The sequence below is a fragment of the Diceros bicornis genome, chromosome 14 (genome assembly GCF_020826845.1).
Source record: "Diceros bicornis minor isolate mBicDic1 chromosome 14, mDicBic1.mat.cur, whole genome shotgun sequence".
Classification (NCBI taxonomy): domain Eukaryota; kingdom Metazoa; phylum Chordata; class Mammalia; order Perissodactyla; family Rhinocerotidae; genus Diceros; species Diceros bicornis.
This window is the reverse complement of record NC_080753.1, coordinates 31,163,532-31,181,341: the sequence shown is the minus strand read 5'-3', so window position 1 is coordinate 31,181,341 and position 17,810 is coordinate 31,163,532. Positions and strand designations below refer to the sequence as shown.

At 55.7% G+C, this 17,810-nt stretch overlaps 3 protein-coding genes across 10 annotated transcripts; 1 reads left to right on the top strand and 2 right to left on the bottom strand.

Annotated features, from left to right (window-relative positions):
* Positions 1 to 24: 24 nt before the first annotated feature.
* Positions 25 to 7,887, bottom strand: WDR46 (WD repeat domain 46). Its single transcript, XM_058554623.1, has 15 exons — positions 7,660 to 7,887; positions 7,349 to 7,561; positions 7,152 to 7,232; positions 6,887 to 6,999; positions 6,675 to 6,762; positions 6,475 to 6,536; positions 6,104 to 6,208; positions 5,868 to 6,018; positions 5,600 to 5,735; positions 5,322 to 5,421; positions 1,180 to 1,493; positions 936 to 1,030; positions 675 to 770; positions 411 to 524; positions 25 to 299 (listed from the first exon to the last, which is right to left on the bottom strand). Exons 1-15 carry the CDS (start codon positions 7,726 to 7,728, stop codon positions 198 to 200), a joined length of 1,839 nt encoding a protein of 612 aa, XP_058410606.1. The 5' UTR covers positions 7,729 to 7,887; the 3' UTR covers positions 25 to 197.
* A 305-nt stretch (positions 7,888 to 8,192) lies between these two features.
* Positions 8,193 to 9,617, top strand: PFDN6 (prefoldin subunit 6). The gene is made up of 4 exons (XM_058554628.1): positions 8,193 to 8,468; positions 8,701 to 8,771; positions 8,853 to 8,977; positions 9,229 to 9,617. The coding sequence occupies exons 1-4, from the start codon at positions 8,405 to 8,407 to the stop codon at positions 9,356 to 9,358; spliced, it is 390 nt and encodes a 129-aa protein (XP_058410611.1). The 5' UTR covers positions 8,193 to 8,404; the 3' UTR covers positions 9,359 to 9,617.
* Positions 9,618 to 10,009: 392 nt separating this feature from the next.
* Positions 10,010 to 17,489, bottom strand: RGL2 (ral guanine nucleotide dissociation stimulator like 2). 8 transcript variants are annotated; one of them, XR_009222021.1, is made up of 19 exons: positions 17,383 to 17,489; positions 16,952 to 17,151; positions 15,589 to 15,672; positions 15,155 to 15,333; positions 14,975 to 15,025; positions 14,592 to 14,889; positions 14,072 to 14,323; positions 13,885 to 13,988; positions 13,716 to 13,800; positions 13,566 to 13,634; positions 13,304 to 13,378; positions 12,675 to 12,707; positions 12,432 to 12,553; positions 12,240 to 12,335; positions 12,045 to 12,156; positions 11,639 to 11,932; positions 11,097 to 11,211; positions 10,159 to 10,970; positions 10,010 to 10,054 (listed from the first exon to the last, which is right to left on the bottom strand). XR_009222021.1 is itself a non-coding variant. In XM_058554612.1 (18 exons), the coding sequence occupies exons 2-18, from the start codon at positions 17,108 to 17,110 to the stop codon at positions 10,759 to 10,761; spliced, it is 2,340 nt and encodes a 779-aa protein (XP_058410595.1). In that variant the 5' UTR covers positions 17,111 to 17,151; positions 17,383 to 17,489; the 3' UTR covers positions 10,010 to 10,758. The 8 variants fall into 8 exon arrangements, 5 of the variants coding, with proteins under 5 accessions (XP_058410595.1, XP_058410596.1, XP_058410597.1 ...); XR_009222022.1 differs by having other exon boundaries at positions 10,010 to 10,268; positions 10,580 to 10,970; XR_009222023.1 differs by having other exon boundaries at positions 10,580 to 10,970.
* Between the last annotated feature and the right edge of the window lie 321 nt (positions 17,490 to 17,810).

Genomic DNA, 17,810 nt, shown 5'->3' with positions numbered 1-17,810 from the left:
AACAGATCCACAGGACGATCCAGACACATTATCCAAAAAAACCACCTTCTTTAATACCAACCCACCCCAGGAGCCAGCTGTCCACCCCCAGTTGGGGAAGGGGCACACTACCCACTCCTCACTCCAGGGAACAGGGTCATTTCCCCACAGGCGATCTTGGGGAGAGACTGTTGATCCCAGCCACCCTGCAGCCTGGCTCAGCGCACAAATCTGTCCAGGGCAGATGGCCGGGACCCCAGGGGCATGGCTTTCTTCTCTTGCCTCTGTGGCTGCTGCTCAAGGCTCTGCCGGACTTTTTCCTGTGGGGGGAGACCGGGGCAAGGTGAGAAGTGGCAGGCTGGCAAGACCAGAGGCACAGGCAGGAGGGTGCAGCCCATGGGAGGCCTGCCCACCCCCCAGTGCTCATTTACCCGGTGTTCCTCATCCATGACCTTCCTCTTCCTCTTCACCAGGCTCGCTGTCGAGCTTCGGCCCTTCTGTTTTGGCTTTGGCTGGAAGGGAGCCTTGGCCTCGGGGTCATAGCCCTGAGGGAGAGGACAGGAGTGAAATCTCTAACAGCCTTAGAGGCAGAGAACTGTGACAGCACCCACCTGCTGCGCCGCACTTCTGGGGACATGGTGGGGAGAGGATGTGGGGGTGAGGAGGGCCTGAGCACTCAGGGGCCTGTTCCGTACCAGCCTCTCTATCCGCTCCTTCTTTTCCTGCTCCAAAGAGATGACATCAACCTCTGCCAGGGCCCGTGGATCCAGACAAATGAGCTCTGCAGGTACCTGGAGGTGTCAGAGAAGGAGAGGAATGGGTAAGGAGCCGCAGGAGGGTGACCCCAAAGAGGGAAAGAATTCAGGGAGGCTGTTGAGTCCCACTCTTCCCAAGACCCCCAGCACAGGGAGCTGTCCCTACTCCCCAGTCCCAGACCACACGCGGCACATCCTCACCTTCTCCAGGAGGGCCTTCACCTCCCATTCCTGGCGCTGCTTCCGGCTCCTGTATGGGTTACTCTCCAGGCCATCAAAGTTGGGCTCAGCAGCCCCTGGAGAGAGGGAGGAGCAGGCCGCCATAAATAGGAAACCAGTCCAGCAGCTCCCGCCGACCAAGCCCTTTGCTCTTGGCTGTCTCGGGCTCACTCAAACTGCCACCCAGAGTTCATTCACTTTGAGCCCCACCCCCTGGCTCACTCACCAGGGACCAGCATGCTGGTGATGCCCCCATTGTGCCCCACCCCCAGCACATCTTCAAAGGGGCAGAACTGAAGGCTGTTCACAGGGCCTGAGAGCCGGTGGGTGAGGTAGGGCTGCTCCAGGGAGGGTGGGCTGGCCTTGCCCGGCCCTGCCCATATGTTAACCACGTCACTCATTCCTGCAGCCAGAAGTCCCCGCTGGGAGAAGGCCAGGTGCCCTGCTCCCTGGGGCAGGGTCCGAGCGCTCAGAGGCTGGAACGTCCCTCGCAAGTCAAAAATCTTCAGCTGGTGGTCCAGGCCAGAGGTGGCCATGTGCCTGGGGGAGAGGGGAAATTAGTTAATCCATAGCATGGGCTTACTAAGTCCGGGCATCAAGTCTGGTTAGGGAGAAAAAGACTAATAATGCTAGTAACCACTACCATCACAACAAACACTCCACAGGCATCTTCTTGGTTAAGCATCACACAGCTCGGTACTATTTTTATTTCTCTTTTACAGATAAGGAATCTGAAGCTCAGAGAAAGGAATTCAGGGTGAATGGCAGAGCTAGAATTCAAGTCAGGCCTGTTTCTCTAGTGTCTGTCCTCTTACCTACTGAAGACATGTGAACCAAAGGGAGAACGGACGGAACAATCTGTATCTAACTGTGCTGCTCCACCGCGCGCACAGGCAGCATAGCAGCTCAGCGAAGGGAAGGACAGACTGCAGGGGGCAGGGAGCACTTCGTGGGAAAATTGGGATTCTCAAGAAAGCACAAGAAACAGAGACACAGCAGGTACAAATGACTTAACATCAGAGTGTGGACATAGTGAGACAGAGGCAGAGGTTTGTTTTCAGGATTGGTGGGAAATATGGTCAGGAGGACCAGGAGGGGACAAATTGCAGGGGCTCTTGAAAGTCATACTGAGGACTCGGTCCCCAACACTGCTCTCCAGCACGACAAGACACAAGTTGAAGACTCATGGACCTGAGAAAACCTCCTTAGGAGTTAATGATGTCATGTGCTAGAGGGCCCTGCCCCGCCCTCTCTTTCCCTGGAAGGAGGGAGGGCAAGGCTGGTGACCAAATCCTCCAAGGAATCCTGCACCGCAGAAGCCGTTTGCCTTCAGAGGTTGGAATTTCTATCTATGTTCAAGTTCTTCCTCAGAGACAGAGGCTGAAGGGGACCAGCCAGGCCGGGGGATGTATGTTTGCCAAGGGTCAAGGACTCTCTTTCTAGCCTTGGCTGTGAACCCAGGAGGAGGGGACTGAAGTGTTCCTATGAGCAGAGACTTGCCCTGTGATGGGGCCGAATAGAGGCCCAGTTGGATACTTCTCCTGACAAGACAAGACAATGAGGGCCCCAGCTCCACCAGAAGGAAAGGCTATAAGCGCAAACCAGGAATTACTGAGGGCTCCTGGGACACAGGGTCACACCCTTCAGTGAACCAACAACTCAGGGGCACATGCTGGCTCCTCACCCCATACCCACCCACCTTACACACAGGGATCCCCTGTGCAGATACCAGCCCGTTGGCCAGATGGGCATTCAGGCCACGCTATCATGCTACCAAACTTGCAAGAAACAGTTCGGCTTTGAGAACCCAATCCAATCCTAATGCAAGCTCCCAGAACACCTCTTGAGGAAGACAGTAAGCCTCATCTCTGGAGCCTCTGTGGCTTGTCTAAGGCGCCTCTGAGGAGAACCAGAGATAAGCAGGGGTGTGCCTAAGATCAAGGCCCAGAGCTGTTCAGCATCAATCGTTGACCAAACCTCAGTGAACTAACTGATTAAGCCCTGGGCACAGGAGCAGCTGACCCAGGCGGCCCAGGGAAGGCCAACTACTTAGGTCCAGTGGCCCACAGAAGGCAGAAAGCCTTGGGACAGGCCTCCCCACTCTCCCAGAGCCAGGCTGCCACAGATATGGAGTAAAAGGGCGGAACCAAACCACTTGTCCACCAAGACACAACTGTGGGAGGCCAAGGGGGTCTGAGCAGCTGGAAGGCTTTCATAAGTTGGTGGCCACTGGGCTTTTCCTTTTCTTGTTTTTCTTTAAAAACAGTTTAAAAATAAAGTTATGTAGTTTATACCTAATGTAGAAGATGCCTGGGCAGCAGTGTAAAAGGAAAGCAGCTTGTGGGAAAGATTATTCTGACAACACACCCGGGGCACGCCAGGAGGAGGAAGAACTGGAGGCTGGAAACCGGCTGTGAGCATCACGCATGTCCGCAGAAACGGCAAGGATGGAGAGAACAGACTTGGAGGACCCTCGAGGGGAAAAGCAGTCAGGACGTCACGGGGGGTAGTGAGTGGTCATGAAGTGATACCACCAAAGCAAGTAGCAGAGCCTGGGCACCCAGAATGCACTCAGTGAATGGTGCTTTGGATTCCTGCTATTACTGATGGCTGAAGAACACGGGCTGTGAGGCTAGAGGTGGCAAAGAAGTCATATTGTGGGTGACAGGAAAATGTGGCAGAAAGGGGGCAGGCAAGGAGGAACTTTGGGAGAGAGGTGACCTATCCCTTGATGGACGCATGCAGTCTGGGGTGACAGAAGACAACTGAGTAGAACCTAAGTGCGTGACCTGGATAATCATTCCTGTACCACAGCCACCTGTTTTTGTAAATAAAGTGTATGGAACAACACACTGGGACAGGCTTAATGGCCGATTCATCCTTATACCCCCAGAACCTCAGTGTAGAGCCCAGCCCACACCAGGTGCCTGGTGAATGCCTGACAGATGAAAGGAATTAGAGGAAAACACACGGGAACTTGTACGGGAAACAGTCTGCCAGATCCAGAGACACATACAGATCAGAAGAGCTGTGGAAATGCCAAAGCTCTCTCAGAAAGAGCAGAGATTCAAAGTGGACCCACCACCCCCACCCCTCACAGCACCAGCCAGACCTAAAGAGCACGATCATCTTCGCTGAGGATGAGGATGAAACATGGTGCACTCCGTTCACCCCGCACCACGCTAAACTCTACGTGCCTTACCTCACTGTAACGCCTACAACAGCTCTATGAGCTAAGCCCAGGGCTGGGCAAACCACAGCCCATGAGCCAAATAAAGCCTTGCACCACCTATCTCTGAACAGCCTACAAGAGCTAACATCCATGCCAATCCTTCTCTTTTTGCTGAGGAAGACTGGCCCTGAGCTAACATCCGTGCCCATCTTCCTCCACTTTACATGGGACCCCCGCCAAAGCATGGCCTGACAAGCGGTGCATCGGTGCGCGCCCGGGATCCGAACCCGCGCTGCCAGCAGCGGAGCGCATGCACTTAGCTGCTACGCCGTGGGGCCAGCCCCCCTGGTTTTTACATTTTTAAGTGGTTGGAAAAAAATCAAAAGAAGGATATTTTGAGATGTGAAAATTAAACAAAACTCAAATTTCAGTGTCCACAAATAAAGTTTTATTGGAACACAACCACATTTGTTCATTTACTTGTTCTGTGGCTGCTTCTCCGTTACACTAGCACAGTAGAGAGGTCAAGACAGACACTGTGTGTGGCATCTTATCGCTTCCCACTGCTGCCCAGCGCATGACAAGTCTCAGTGACATGGTTATAACTGACAGCACTTTGAGCACCTCACAGACCACCTGTCTCATCATCTATCTGTGTGAAAAGATGTTTCCAAAGATGAAATATAGAAAATCTCTTTACAGATGAGCATTAACAGACAAACATTTGCAATTTAGTTTGGTGATTTGGAACACTAACCATGAACCTCAATTAAGCAAAATGTTATCTTCAAAAAGAGGAATCGAATTCTTCCCATTTGTAGACCTATATTACAAAGATTTTGTATTAAATCATTATATTTTGAATTTCATTGCTTAAAAATTTGTGCTTTGTTGTCTCTGTTGTTATTTAAGTACCTACATAATACCCTCGATTTTGCCTCTTGACCAGCAAAGCCTAAAATATTTACTACCTGACTCTACAGGAAAAATGTGCTGAGCTAGACACTCATGTCCTCACTCCCAGGGTGAGGAGAGTGTGGCACAGAGAGGTTGTGTAACGTGCCCACACTTACACGGCTGGTCAGTGGTAACAGCAGGATTTAAACCCAGGCAGCTGGCTGCAGAGTCTGTGCTCCTAAAGACACATTGACTCTATGCCTTTCTTCCCAGCTGTGACCCCCAAACAAGTGACTTACGTGCCTGTAGAATCTACTGCCACAGCCCGGACCCCACCACGGTGACAGAGAATCTTCGCCAGTGGCTCCTTCACAGCTGGACTCCATAAGGACACAGTACCTGGACATCAGAGGAGAAGAGCTGAAGTTACTAACAGGGCGCTGAGGTGATTAAACCTGAGAAAATGGGGACTCAACGCCAAGAGGTAACAAGAGCGGGAGGTAAGTACTCATGAAGTACAGTATAGAAAAAAGCAAGTCAGCATGGTCAGGGAGTCAAAGCCCAGCCAGGGACGCACCATTGCTGTGTCCAAGATGGATGACGGCATTGGAAGGGTTCTGAGTCATGACGTCGAGCCGTCCAGCCCGAGCATTCAGAGCTGCCACGATCTTTCCCACTGACACGTCCAGGTAGGTCAGAAACCCTGTCTCTGACTATGAGAGAGAGAGAAAGAGAGGAAGAGAATGAGTCGTGATTGCCCTCTGTCCTCCCTCCACTGTGGTCCCAGGGGAAGGGCAGTCTTCTCCAGGGCTGCCACCAGGTCCCTGTGCTCCACAGCCACTCACAGCTGTGGCCAGGAGGAAGTGGAAGGGCAGGAACTCAAGCCGCGTGACTCGGTCACAGCGGCGGATGCAGTGGAGCTCGATGCCCTGGTTGTCGTAGATGTGAAGCCAGCAGTTCTGAGCAACAGCAAGCAGTGCCTCCGAATGCAGAAACCTGGGAGGACGGGAGAAGTGGTTCAGTGGGAAAAGGCGTCACGGGCTGTCACTCAATCAGGGATGGGCTGTCTCACCCCACTGACCGGATGTCCCGCACGGCCTCCATGACGTTGATCTCACACATGAGCTTCTTTGTCACCCAGTCAAGTGCGGCCACATGACCCCGGCGCCCTCCAAAAGCCAGGTGTCTGTTGGAGGTGGGGTATAGGCACGGTGTCAATGCAGGGGAGCACCCTGACTCAGACCTTTTGAGGTCTGCCCCACGCCAGCTCCTCCTCTCCAGGTGAGAGAAGAGATGTTGCTACACATGCTCTCTCTCACATGCAAGCAAATCACAGGACCCTCCCCACTCAACACCCCAGACATACGCTGGTGTGGCTGAGGTGGGCTTGGCTGACGTGATAAAGAGACACCGCTATGTCCTAGTTCCAGAGTCACTGGAATTCAACCTTACCTCCCAGTTCGAGAGTAATTCAGCCTGTAGGGTCCAAACTGTCTCAAGTTCAAGTCAAAATGCTGGGAAAGGGAAGAGCAAAAAGAAAAAGGATCATGAAGAGCTGGCTCCCTTCAGTAATTCCCTCTTCTAGTCCCCATGTCCATCTTGCTCTGCTCCACCAATCAACTCACTGGCCCCTTTTCCATCCTCAGGCTCACCTTGGCTGCACTTGCAATGTCCACAGCCTCCACGATGTCGGCCTGGCGTATCTTTGCCGTGTCCTCCCCATCCTCCCCTTCCAGAAACCTGCAAGTGAGTGGTAAGGTTGCAGCAAAGCTTCCTAATATGAAGTGGGTGTACCAACATAAAAAGGAGAAAGAAGAGTGCCATAAAGCGGGGGCTGGGGAGGCCCACATTAGGGTCCACTTACCCAGGTTCCTCAGCAAGCAGCAGCTCAGAACGAGCAGCTTTGACACTTATCTCCTCTTCCTCAGCTTCAGCCACCTCAACTCGGCTTCGGGTTTTGGACTTAGAATGTGGCAGCTATAACATCGTTGGTGGTAGAGAAGCGCGAGAAGAACCAGCAAATATGTGGAGTCACAAGACAGCCACCTGGTCCCGCCTCCACTCATCTCACCCAGTCACTCCCTGCTTGCAACCCCCCCCCGCCCCCCTCCCCCCCGGCTGGTCCTCACCTTTTTGGATTTGTCAATGCGACAGAACTTCTGAGCCACCTCCACAGGCACGGGGGCGGGGCCTGGAAATGGATCCTGCGCCTGGGGCAGGGAGGAGGCAATTAACAGACAGGCTCGAGGCTCGGGTTAATCCCAACCCTCGCAACCTCAAAGCCCAAGGCGACTTGCCCCGCCACCCGATCCGGTCCCAGGCTCACCCCGGACAAGCTCCGCTGAGGCTCCGGATTTCTCCGTTCTCGGGATTTCTTCGGGACCTGGGGCTTCTTGGAGATCCGAGACTTCTTTGTGATGTAATTATTCTTTAGCCTCTGGGGGCGGAGCTCTCGATTTCTCTTCTTGTTCTGAGGGGGGCCTGGAGAGGCTGCGGCAGCTGTCGGAGTGGTCTCTTCCTCCCAGTATCGCCGCGGTTTCTACCGGCAGATCAGGATCCCTGATACTCCGCTGCCCGCGCCCCGCCCCTCCGACCCCGCAGTTAAAAATTTCCCTTCCACCCCAGGGAGGTCTCTACCTTCTTCTTGGCCTGAAGTTTGTCCTTCTTGGGCGGGACACCCCTTCCTGGCTTGGGGGCCGTCTCCATCTAGCCCACCTGAACCACGATCCACGTGCAAACTTCTCTCAGCTGTCCAACAGTCCGCTTGAAAACTCCCGGAAGTCCTCTGGCCGTCATCCAATCAGCACGCACCGGGTCTGAAGCCTTCCAGGCGCCATCTTGAGTGAGGGCGCGCTCCCCAGGGAGGTGCGGGGCAGCCTCGCCCTCGCCCACCTGAGCGGCAGGTTTTGCCCAAGTAATGAAAGAAAGGCAAATCCGGGGCCAGGGCACAAGGAACGAGGCAGTTTCTTTTTCCAGCTTCGTTTCCCCATCTTGCCTAAAACCTTCCGAGTCCAGTCTTTTTAGCAGAACACCATTCATTAAACATGTCAAAACTACAGTTCCCGGCATACGTCAGAGGACAGCTTCCGGCGCCGTCTTTTCCCAGCATTCTTTGTTTGCTTCCGGGTTTATTAGTACTGAAGGGAGAACGTGAGTAGGGTAGGGTGTCGGTTGAGGGGTCTGGGGTCTCGTTTCGCCCGGCACCTCGTGGGGCCGGGGTAGAGTCGATATCCGGGACGGAGAGAGGCTGCGGTGCCCCGAGAGGCTGCCTCTGAAGAGCGCTGTCATTTCCGCAGGCCCGGCCAGAAAGGGAGCTCGGGCACGTTCCAGAGTGTGAGACCCAGTGCCCCTCGCCCGCTCGCCGCAGGCTTCCGTCCCCGCCATGGCAGAGCTGATCCAGAAGAAGCTACAGGGAGAAGTGGAGAAATACCAACAGCTACAGAAGGGTAAGGGGGCAGGGTCGGTGCAGCCTCGCCCCAATCCCCTCACTCGCTCAGAACCCAAAGCCATCCCAAGATGTTTTCTGCCCCACCCAGGCCCCCGCGTGCAGCCCCTTCTCCACCCACTGACCCGCCGTCCCCATCCTTGTCCACTTCCTCAGCTCCATTTTCTGATTGGGAGGGATCAGGGGACACATTTGTTGATGTCTCTAATCAAGTCCTTCTTCCCACCCCCCAGACTTGAGTAAATCCATGTCAGGGCGGCAGAAACTTGAGGCACAACTAACAGAAAATAATATCGTGAAGGAGGTGAGAGACTGGGATTTGTGGGGCGAGGAGGGACCTGTAGTGGCAGTGATTGTGATCATATATATCCCATTCTTCCATCAGGAACTGGCCCTGCTGGATGGGTCCAACGTGGTCTTTAAACTTCTGGGTCCTGTGCTGGTCAAACAGGAGCTGGGGGAGGCTCGGGCCACAGTGGGGAAGAGGCTGGACTACATCACAGCTGAAATGTGAGTCTTTGTTCCACTGCCCTGTGATGCATCTGACACTGTTGGAGTAGGGGTGTTGAGGAGCCATTGTAGAGTAGCTCTTCAGGGTAGCCCCCACTTGTCCAGTTCCTCTAACCCCTTCCCTTTTAATGCTGCTTGTCCTTCCCCTAGATCTCAAGTTTTCCACCAATCTCTTTCTTGTCTGCAGCACACTCAATAGTAAGTCTCCCTCATTTCTCATTTGCTTTTTTGTCTCTCTTGCCTCTCCTCAGTAAGCGATATGAATCCCAGCTCCGGGACCTCGAGCGGCAGTCAGAGCAACAGAGGGAGACCCTTGCCCAGCTGCAGCAGGAGTTCCAGCGGGCCCAGGCAGCAAAGGCAGGGGCTCCTGGGAAGGCCTGACCCTGTGGTGGGGGGGCGGGGAGGGGAGGGAATGAGGCAGCTCTAGGATCTATACTGTAGCTAATAAAATGTGAAAACTTCTAGCTGTTTCCTGACCAGACACTTCTGTGGTAATTCTCCATCCATTCCCCCCGCCCCTTCCACCTTATATATATGTCACCTACATTACTCCCACAGGTCCAGATTCTTGCAACTGGAATCTGTCTGTGGTAGAGTAATCGTTTTTTCTTTCTTGAGACTAAAATCTCTCTTAAACTTACTACTTGCCTGTGTATACAACCCTTAACTCCCTCTTATCTTTGTTGGCACACGTCTTTAGGAAACATGGGAAGGGCATTTGTAATGCAGGAATTGTTGGGAAAGGCAGTTTAATTGAAGAACTCACAATTCTCTAACCTGAAACCCCAGGCTGAAATGTGGTGACCCTCCTTGCTATGGTTACTTGTTATCCTCCAAATAGTCCTGGTGTCTCTCTTAGTTCTTTTTAGCCTCTCTCTTCCTAGAATTTGTTTGAATGTAGCTTAAACTGATTTAAAATCCCAACATGTAATGCTTTGTGATGTCCTCTAAGTTTGTCCATTGTCCACAAAGTTGTTCTTCCATTTCTTTGTCCAAAAATCGTTTCTTACAAACTTGCAGCCAGGGGAGGTCTTCATACTGATCACTTTAATTGGGTGGCTAGTACTTGACATGGGTCTGTGACAAATGAGGAGAAAAATTTAAGAGCAAATAAAGGGACCGGGTTAGAGAGGTTGCTGGGGAGAAATAAACCATTCTGAGGAAACCATTTTCACCAGCACCTCGCTTTCAGCTCTTCATGGGGATAGAAAACACTGGGCTCCTTCTTGTTCCATGGTGTCTACCTTCAGCCAACTCCCCACCCCTACTCCCAGCAGCTGGTTCCCATGCACTGCAAGGACAGGGGGGTAGAATTCAGGTAGTGTTTTGGTTTATTATCTTAGTGTTGTCACAGTGACATGAACCCCCACAGTAGGAATAGGAACTCCTACAAGAACCTACTTTGTGCCATCCCCTCTCCCCAGGGCTCAGAGCCTCTAGGCTTTTCCTCTCCCCTTAATTCTAGGCCTTGCCTTGGCCCTTGGCATGCTAGGATGTGGCCAGGAATCAGAAATTGACCCCCTTTCCCAGTACTAGGCGTGTCGTGCATTCATAGAAATTGGGGAGCTGTACACAGGTTTCCAGCTTGGTTACCAAGAGTACCAGTTCCCACAGGGCTGGATCCCTCGGCTGTCTGGTAAACTAGCAGCACTTCACTGCCCCAGGGTGGTTGGCCACCTCTCTGGATTTCTTCCCAATGCGACACAACTGCCATCATTCAGGATGCCTGCCCACGTCTGGTATGGCCACCATGAGTTCTGTGAGCCAACAGGGCTTCCTCCTCAGAACAGTGCCCGGGCAATCTTCCTCCCTGTGGCCTTGATCCTGGGAAAGGAACCCCCTCCTCCCTCGCTTGGGGGAGTTCCTGAGGCAGAGGAACTGCCGGTGAGGCCCAGTGTAGTAGTCGAGGGCCTTCGCCGTTGCCGCAGGAGGAAATCGTGTGAAGCTCCATCCATAGCATAGAAAACATTAGCCGAGGGTGGGATGGTCAGCTCTGTAAGTTCAGAGAGGGGATGTTGAGCACAAACACAGTCGTTCCCCCCACATCCACCCAGATGTGGAAGCTTTCCCACTGGTGGGCACCACTCTCCTGAGTCTGCCTCCCCTCGTGGCCTCTGACCTCGCTCCCCTGGTAGCAGCTGCACTAGCTCATACTCCGAAGCCACTGCAGAATCACGATTGTTTTTCTTAAGGACACGACTGATGACACTTGGAGCCTTGTCCTGGCTTGTCACCTGGCAGGACAGGAGACCAAAAGAGCAATAAATTGGCCATGATGATCTCTACTTCCCATCCTTTCAACCCTAGCCACTGATCCCAACCAAAAAAGGTTACCCGTGTCCAGCACTTGTGAGTGACCAGGGAAACCCAATATGGTGGCTCCCTGTCCTCCACAGGCCAGCCCACACGGTGCCCAGTGAAACAGGGCTGCTTCCCTGCAGGGAACTGCTGTTGGTTCTGAAAACCTAATATGGCCACCAAAAGTTCAAGGAGCAGCAGCTAATGCAAAGTAGCCTTCAAAATAAAACGGCTGCGAAAACCAAGGGTCAGAATTAAAACTAGAATCATCCTCTCATTTGGCTCTTCAAACCTAAGACAACATCCATTGTCCCACAGGGCACCATCCTTCACCCCCCACCTTGTAGCCCATGGCTCCCTCACCAAGATGCTCTTGTAGACACTGCCATCTTCCCCCAGCTCCATCTGGACGCGGATGATTCGGCAATCAGAGGCTTCTGGCCCAGACCCCCCTCCCCCATATTCAGTCCCCCTGGAGGCCCCTTCTCCTGTACCCCCACTGAGCGGGGAGCCACAGGAGGCTGAGCGGCGGTGACCTCGAGAAGGCCTAGGGGAGGAGGCTGGGGGAGAGAGGTGGCTGGGGTCAGCCGGACTGTGCAGGGATGGAGTGCTTTCCAGGGCAGTGTCCAGAGATGAGACAGACGGCCACTTCATGTGCTGGGGACAAACAACATGGGGGACTGGCGTGAAGGCAGGGAGGGAGGTCAAGGAAGAAACATTCACAGAGTCAGGGTCAGTGTTGAGGTCAGAGGTCAAGAACAGAGCTCACCTGGGCCAGCCGGGTCAGCAGAGGAGCAGGGGTTCCAGGCACCTCATCTCCCCCCACACTGGGCCGGTCCCAGGAGATAAGAGGGGTGGGACCCCCAACAGAGCCCAGAACCCTGGAGTGGCAGGAGATTGCGGGGGTCAGAGGAAGAAGGGCAAGTCTCCAAGAGACTTGCCCCCCAACCACTGACTCTCTCACTCTGTCCACTGCGAGATGACCAACGTTGGCCGAAGCACCCGTGGGGCAGGAGGGTCACTGGTACCAGATGGCTCTACCTCACAGGACACACGATGGCTGAGGAGGGGAGCAATGGCCAGAGGTCAGGACAATGCACACCAACCCCGACACCCAGCCTGAGCCCTAGAGTCTCAACCTCACCCAGCCAGTCACCTCTGAGCCTCTGTCAGTGGCCGGAGCCCCTGTAGCCACTGCTGGATATCGGGGTCGGGTCGGAGGTCATAGCCACGACATTCATTCTGGAGCCGCCGCAGCTCAGAAAGGACAGCAAACTCCTAGGAAGGAGCCCTCAGACTGCAGGAGCCAAAACTCAGGGACCCCCGACCCTCCCCTCCATCTCCCCTTCCTGGGACACGGCTAGGGATGCCTAACATCTGACCCACGCACTCCCCTCACCTTCCTCCGCTTGTCAAAATTGATGTATCCGTTCTGCAAAGATAAGGGGGATGCAGTAAGAGTGCCAGCCCCGCCACAGAGAGAGCATATTCCCTCTCCCAAACACACCACATCCACATCCCACTCACACACACTTCCCTCAGCCTCTCAGACTCCTCCATCCTGGCCCCTCCTTCCCCTCCTATCTATCATGCCCTAAGCACACTACCTTACCCTTTAAACTGAACATCACAGGTAGAAACTGTGTCCACTTCACAGATGAGAAAATTAGGGCTCAGAGAGGATAAGGAAATTGCCCCAGGTCCCAGTATTTGTTTATTTAACAAACTCTACATATGTTTACATTTCAGGCACGTTCTAGGTACTCGCCAGATGTTAATCCATTTAACCCTCATAATAACAGGCTGATGTGGATACTGTCACTAGTTTCCCATTTATAGATCGCAAAGGCACAAAGAAGTTAAGCAACTTGCCAAAGTAACAGAACCAGAACCCAGCAATCTGGATGGAGCCAGAGTCCTGGCACTCAGTGCTTACGCCTTGCAACCCCTTTCTGGAGGGAGGTCTGTCTGACCCTGAGGCCCACTGTTTCCATCATTGCAATGCACACACAAACACACACCACTGACCTCCAGCTCATCCTTGGAGGCCGCATCCAGCATCACGAGGTCCTTCAAGAAGGTGCCAAGGTACGGGACCACACCCTGAGGTCAGAGGTCAGAGTCAGATGCCCCTACCACTGATCTGAGGACTCTGCATCCCTCCACTTTCCTATCCCATTGCCTCAGAGGACAAATTTAATTCTCCTCACCCTGCTGTGCCTCCCCTTTCCATCCCTCACACGGCTTCCCCCATACGCTCCTTCACGACCACCCCACACTAGTCACTCACCCCACCCCGGGAGCCAGACCTCGGGGCCTTCTTGGAATTTGGCTCCAGAGAGGGCTGCAGCTTCACCTCCTGGTGGTGACAGAACAAGGAGATATGGGGGTGGGACTGGGGAGCAGGGAAGCCTGGGAATGCCAGGGAACAGGGCCTCACCTGCAGGAGTAGCTCCCGGCTCTGAGAATAATTATCCTCCTCAGAGAAAATTTGGCAGAGGCTGGAGAAGACTCTGAGACTGTCCCTGAGGGATGGAGGGCAGCAGCCTTGAGGATGGGCCTGGCTCATCTCCCCCTTCCCAGCTTCACCCCCAGGCCATCCTCCCCACCTGGCTGCTTCCCCCCAGGCTGCCCGAAGCCTATGGATGGGGCTGGACTGCAGGGCCGACACAACAGCATAAACTGAAGAGAAGTTTCGGAGCAGACGGCACTCCTGTGGGGGGAAAAGAGGGAGGCCACAGCTGTGGGACCTCTCTCCACACCACGGTCGCCATCAGGGCTGATCCTCTTTCTTACCTCTGCCACGCGGATCCACTTCTCCAGGAGCCGGGCCCTCTGGGGGGGACGGAGTGGCCGTATAGTCACCTCCCCAGGCCCCTCTCCAGTTGAGGTAGCCCCCAGGACAGAGCTGACCACTGCCCCTGCCACCTTATTGAACTGTGTGACAGTAGCTCGGACAGATGGGCAGAGATGGGAATGTCCCGGCCGGTCTCTATGACCCCACAGGCCCCCCAGGCACTGAGAGGGGACCAGATTGAGAAACAGCTCCTGCAGGGCAGAGGTCAGAGGTTAAAGTTCATAGTCAAGCCAAGTCAGCCTTCTAATATCAGGGGTATGAGGATCTGAGGTAGCCAAGGAACCAAAGGGGCACAGGGCTTGAAGGAAAACAACCAAGGGGAAACAGGGAAAGGTCAACTAGGTGGACAGAGGAGGCTGGGAGCTGGATGGGGAAGGGTTGGAAGCAAGGAAAGGATCTGGAGTCAGGGGAAGGTTAGTAAGGGGGAAGGGGTGTGGGGGTCAGAGGTCAGGGTCTCACCGCATCTAGCAGGGTCAGCTGTTCGGCCAAGTGGTCAGCGAGGAACACCAGGACATCCGTGGGGTCAGCAGGGGGATCGCCGGGGAGAGCCAGGGGCTTAGGAAGGTCGGGGGCCTGGGGGGCCACCCGGGACCGGAGGTTGCGGATGAGGTCAGCGCTGCCCCCCCCAACACCCTCCGCTGCTGCATACCCTGTCCGAAGCAAGAAGCTCTCAAGCCGGTCAAGCTGACCCTTGACCTCAGAGCCAAAATCCTCAGGGTGAGAGGCCAGCCAGGTTGACAGTACAGAGATGGCTACCCTGGGAGGAGAATCAGCCGGGGGTCAGCCATCAAGCAGCAGCTCGGGCAGAGGGGCTGTGAGGTTAGGAATCGGGGGTCACTCACCCTTTTGTCCTCTCTAGTTCATCACTAGGACTAGATTCAAGGGCCTCCAGCCTGGGGAGGGGAAGAGATTCTATCTGTCCATTTTTTCCAAACCCCCAGTGGCTTTGACTATTTTGGTAGGATACGCTGGCTTTAGAAAATCCAGACACATCCATGACCCTTGGTCCTTATGACCCTGACCTGTCAGCCATAAGCCCTAGCAGGGCAGATGTGGAGGTGAAGGCCCGGTGGGTGGCCAGGAAGGCTGACATGAAGGTCACGTCAGCCCCTGATGTCCGGGCATCCAGCAGGTGTCTGACGAGGGCCTCCAGAGTGCCAGCTCGGAGCCTTCGGGAGGAACGCGGGGGAGGCATTGGGGCCTGGGGAGACAGGGGACCAGTCACTGACCCTTTCTTCAACTCTGCCCGTAGATCTCTGGGGAAAATCCCAGACCTAGGAGATGATCCAGGCTCATTATATTAAGATTCAGAGAGGCAAAAACACTTGATATAAGTTACACAGCAGAGTCTAGGTCTCCAGACCTCCAACCTAGCACTCTGGCCAGAAAGCCGGCTAGAGGAAGGGGAGCTGGGAAGTGATGGGTCAGAGGTGAGAAGCCAAAGTTATGATCTCACCAAGGGATCAAGAGACCCATACTGGCGGCTTGTGACAGTAAAGATGGCACCATCCTCCTCCTCATCCCAGATAGACACAGGGGCCTGGAGGAGCAAGAAACGAGAAGTCAGACAGTCCCACACCACCCCCCACTGTTCCCAGCCCTCACCCCCAGGCCCTACTCCTCCCTCTGTACCCCTCACCTGTGGCGGCGGGGGACAGTACCAGCGAGTGCGAGGGGTGGGGGGGGCTGGTGACCCCAGGTCTCCCCCACTGGGGCCCAGACAGCCCCCCCCAAGCCGCCTCAGGGCCCGGTGGAGTCGAGGGGGTTGCAGTGGGGGGGTGGATGGAATGCAGGAACCCTGATCCCGGAGATTGCCGAAGCCCCTTCCCCCCAGAGCTGAACTAACACAGCAGAAAAGCAAGGTGCAAAGGGGAGGAGAGGGAAGCGAGCGAGGCAGAAAGCCAGAGGCAGAGACCTTGAGAAGCTGAAACCTCAGTCACCGGCACAGCCGCATGCTCCGCCCTCCCCCGCAGGAACTGGCCAAGCCCAAAGAGTGAGTCCTTCCCCTCAGCCCCCTTCCCCCTGGTCCCTCGGCCCCGGAGACCCCCTCAAGGTGGCGGCTCCGATCCCAGTACAGGAAGGAGAAGGGGAAGTGGGGATGATGTGGGGGGGTAGACTCAGAGAGTCACATGGCCTCAGCCCCTCCCCCAGCCGATCCCGAAAAACCAGCCCTGCCAGTCACCCTGACCTCACCCAGCCTCTGGACCCAGGAGTCCAGGGCCTCGGGGCCCCAAATCCAACTTCTGGCCCCTCCTGAGGGCCCAAATCCTGCGCCCGGCCCGCACCATTAGTCCCGGAGGAAAGCAGGTGACCACCCCCCACTCAACCTCCGATTGTCCCTCCAAGGTCCACGAACCTTGGCTTCCCGCCTCCACCCAGCGCCAGGCGGGAAAGGGGGGAGGGGTCACGAAATCGAAGGGTTCCCTCCCCAATCCCAGAGTCAGAGGAGCCGGTTACTGTGGAAACAAACCCCTCCCCGCCAAACAAAAACAAGGGGAGACAGGGACCGAGACACAATGCCCAGAGAGGTAAGCACACTCAGGTACAGGCGGAGAGAGCCAGAGACCCGCAGGACAGCCCGCCAGACGCTCCAGGCAGTAACAGGGCAGGTTCCTGCGGGCAGCTCCTGAGTCACACTGCCACAGAGAACCACAGAAACGCCGGGACTTCCCGCAGCGGGGAGACGGGCAGACACCCAGCAAGAGGTGCGGAAATAACTGAGACAGAGAGGAAGAAATGCAGGGACATTTCAAACGCGGAGAGAAAGGTGGCGAGTCTCTGAAATATAGACCCCCTGCCTCCCACCACCCACATCTCACCTCGTCTTCTTCCTCCTCCTCCTCTTCCTCCTGCCCCCCGCCCACGCCCCGGCCACCTGGGCCCCCACCCTCTTCGGGATCTCGGCTCCGGAAGCTGCTCAGCACGACTCCCCCGGGGGGGCTCGTGTCCCAAAGCAGCCGCAGGGGCCGCGGGAGCATGGCCGAGCGAAGGAATCAGCGGGGTCGGGCCATGGGGGCGCCTGGGGAGAGACAGGAGGGGGGGCAGGTGGAGAGTCAGGTGGGCGCGGGGGAGGTGGGAGGGGAGGGACGCGGGTGGGTGTCTAGGTAACCGGATAGGAGTCCTGCAGGGAGAATGGGGCGGGGGGGAGGGCCACAAAGGGGTGGAATATAGGGGGCCCTGGTGTATTTTGGGGATGAGGGGGGTCACGAGTACGGGAACGGGCAGGGTCGTAGGGTGTTCTGGCTCTGACCTGCTCGGGAGGGGTGGGGGCAGTGCGGGTCCCGGGCCGCTGTTGCCGTCGGTCTCCGGCCCCCGACCGAGTCCCGGGACCAAGTCCCCTCCGCGGCTTTTCCGCAACCCCTTGCACCCCCCCGCCAAGCTCCCGGGCCCTCCCGCCCTTTCCGCTCCCCCCCACGTCCGCCCGCTCCGAGAGCAGGAGCCAAAAAGGGAAGGAAGTGAGGACAGGAGCCAGGGCCGCGGACTAGGGGAGCGCTGGACGTCCAGGGGCCGGGACCCAGGAGCCCGGGCCGCCAGCTCCGCTGTGCTCGGGCCCCCTCGATTCGGTGATCCTGGAGCCCACGTCGCCCCACATTGAATTGGGATAAAGATTCCAGTCTCCAGCCCCCGGGGGAGGGCAGCAGCAGTTTGACAGTCCTCTCCCCCCACACAACAACGAGG

Coding starts and splice junctions, on each gene's coding strand:
- WDR46 (XM_058554623.1), bottom strand. CDS start 7,728: ATGGAGACGGCCCCCAAGCCAGGAAGGGGTGTCCCGCCCAAGAAGGAC. Junction 6,537..6,674: donor ACATTGCAAGTGCAGCCAAG/GTGAGCCTGAGG, acceptor TCCCTTTCCCAG/CATTTTGACTTGAACTTGAG. Junction 1,031..1,179: donor CACCAGCATGCTGGTCCCTG/GTGAGTGAGCCA, acceptor CCCTCTCTCCAG/GGGCTGCTGAGCCCAACTTT.
- PFDN6 (XM_058554628.1), top strand. CDS start 8,405: ATGGCAGAGCTGATCCAGAAGAAGCTACAGGGAGAAGTGGAGAAATAC. Junction 8,469..8,700: donor ATACCAACAGCTACAGAAGG/GTAAGGGGGCAG, acceptor CCCACCCCCCAG/ACTTGAGTAAATCCATGTCA. Junction 8,978..9,228: donor GACTACATCACAGCTGAAAT/GTGAGTCTTTGT, acceptor GCCTCTCCTCAG/TAAGCGATATGAATCCCAGC.
- RGL2 (XM_058554612.1), bottom strand. CDS start 17,110: ATGCTCCCGCGGCCCCTGCGGCTGCTTTGGGACACGAGCCCCCCCGGG. Junction 11,933..12,044: donor TGCTGACCCGGCTGGCCCAG/GTGAGCTCTGTT, acceptor GTTTGTCCCCAG/CACATGAAGTGGCCGTCTGT. Junction 10,971..11,096: donor GCTGCTACCAGGGGAGCGAG/GTCAGAGGCCAC, acceptor CTGAACTTACAG/AGCTGACCATCCCACCCTCG.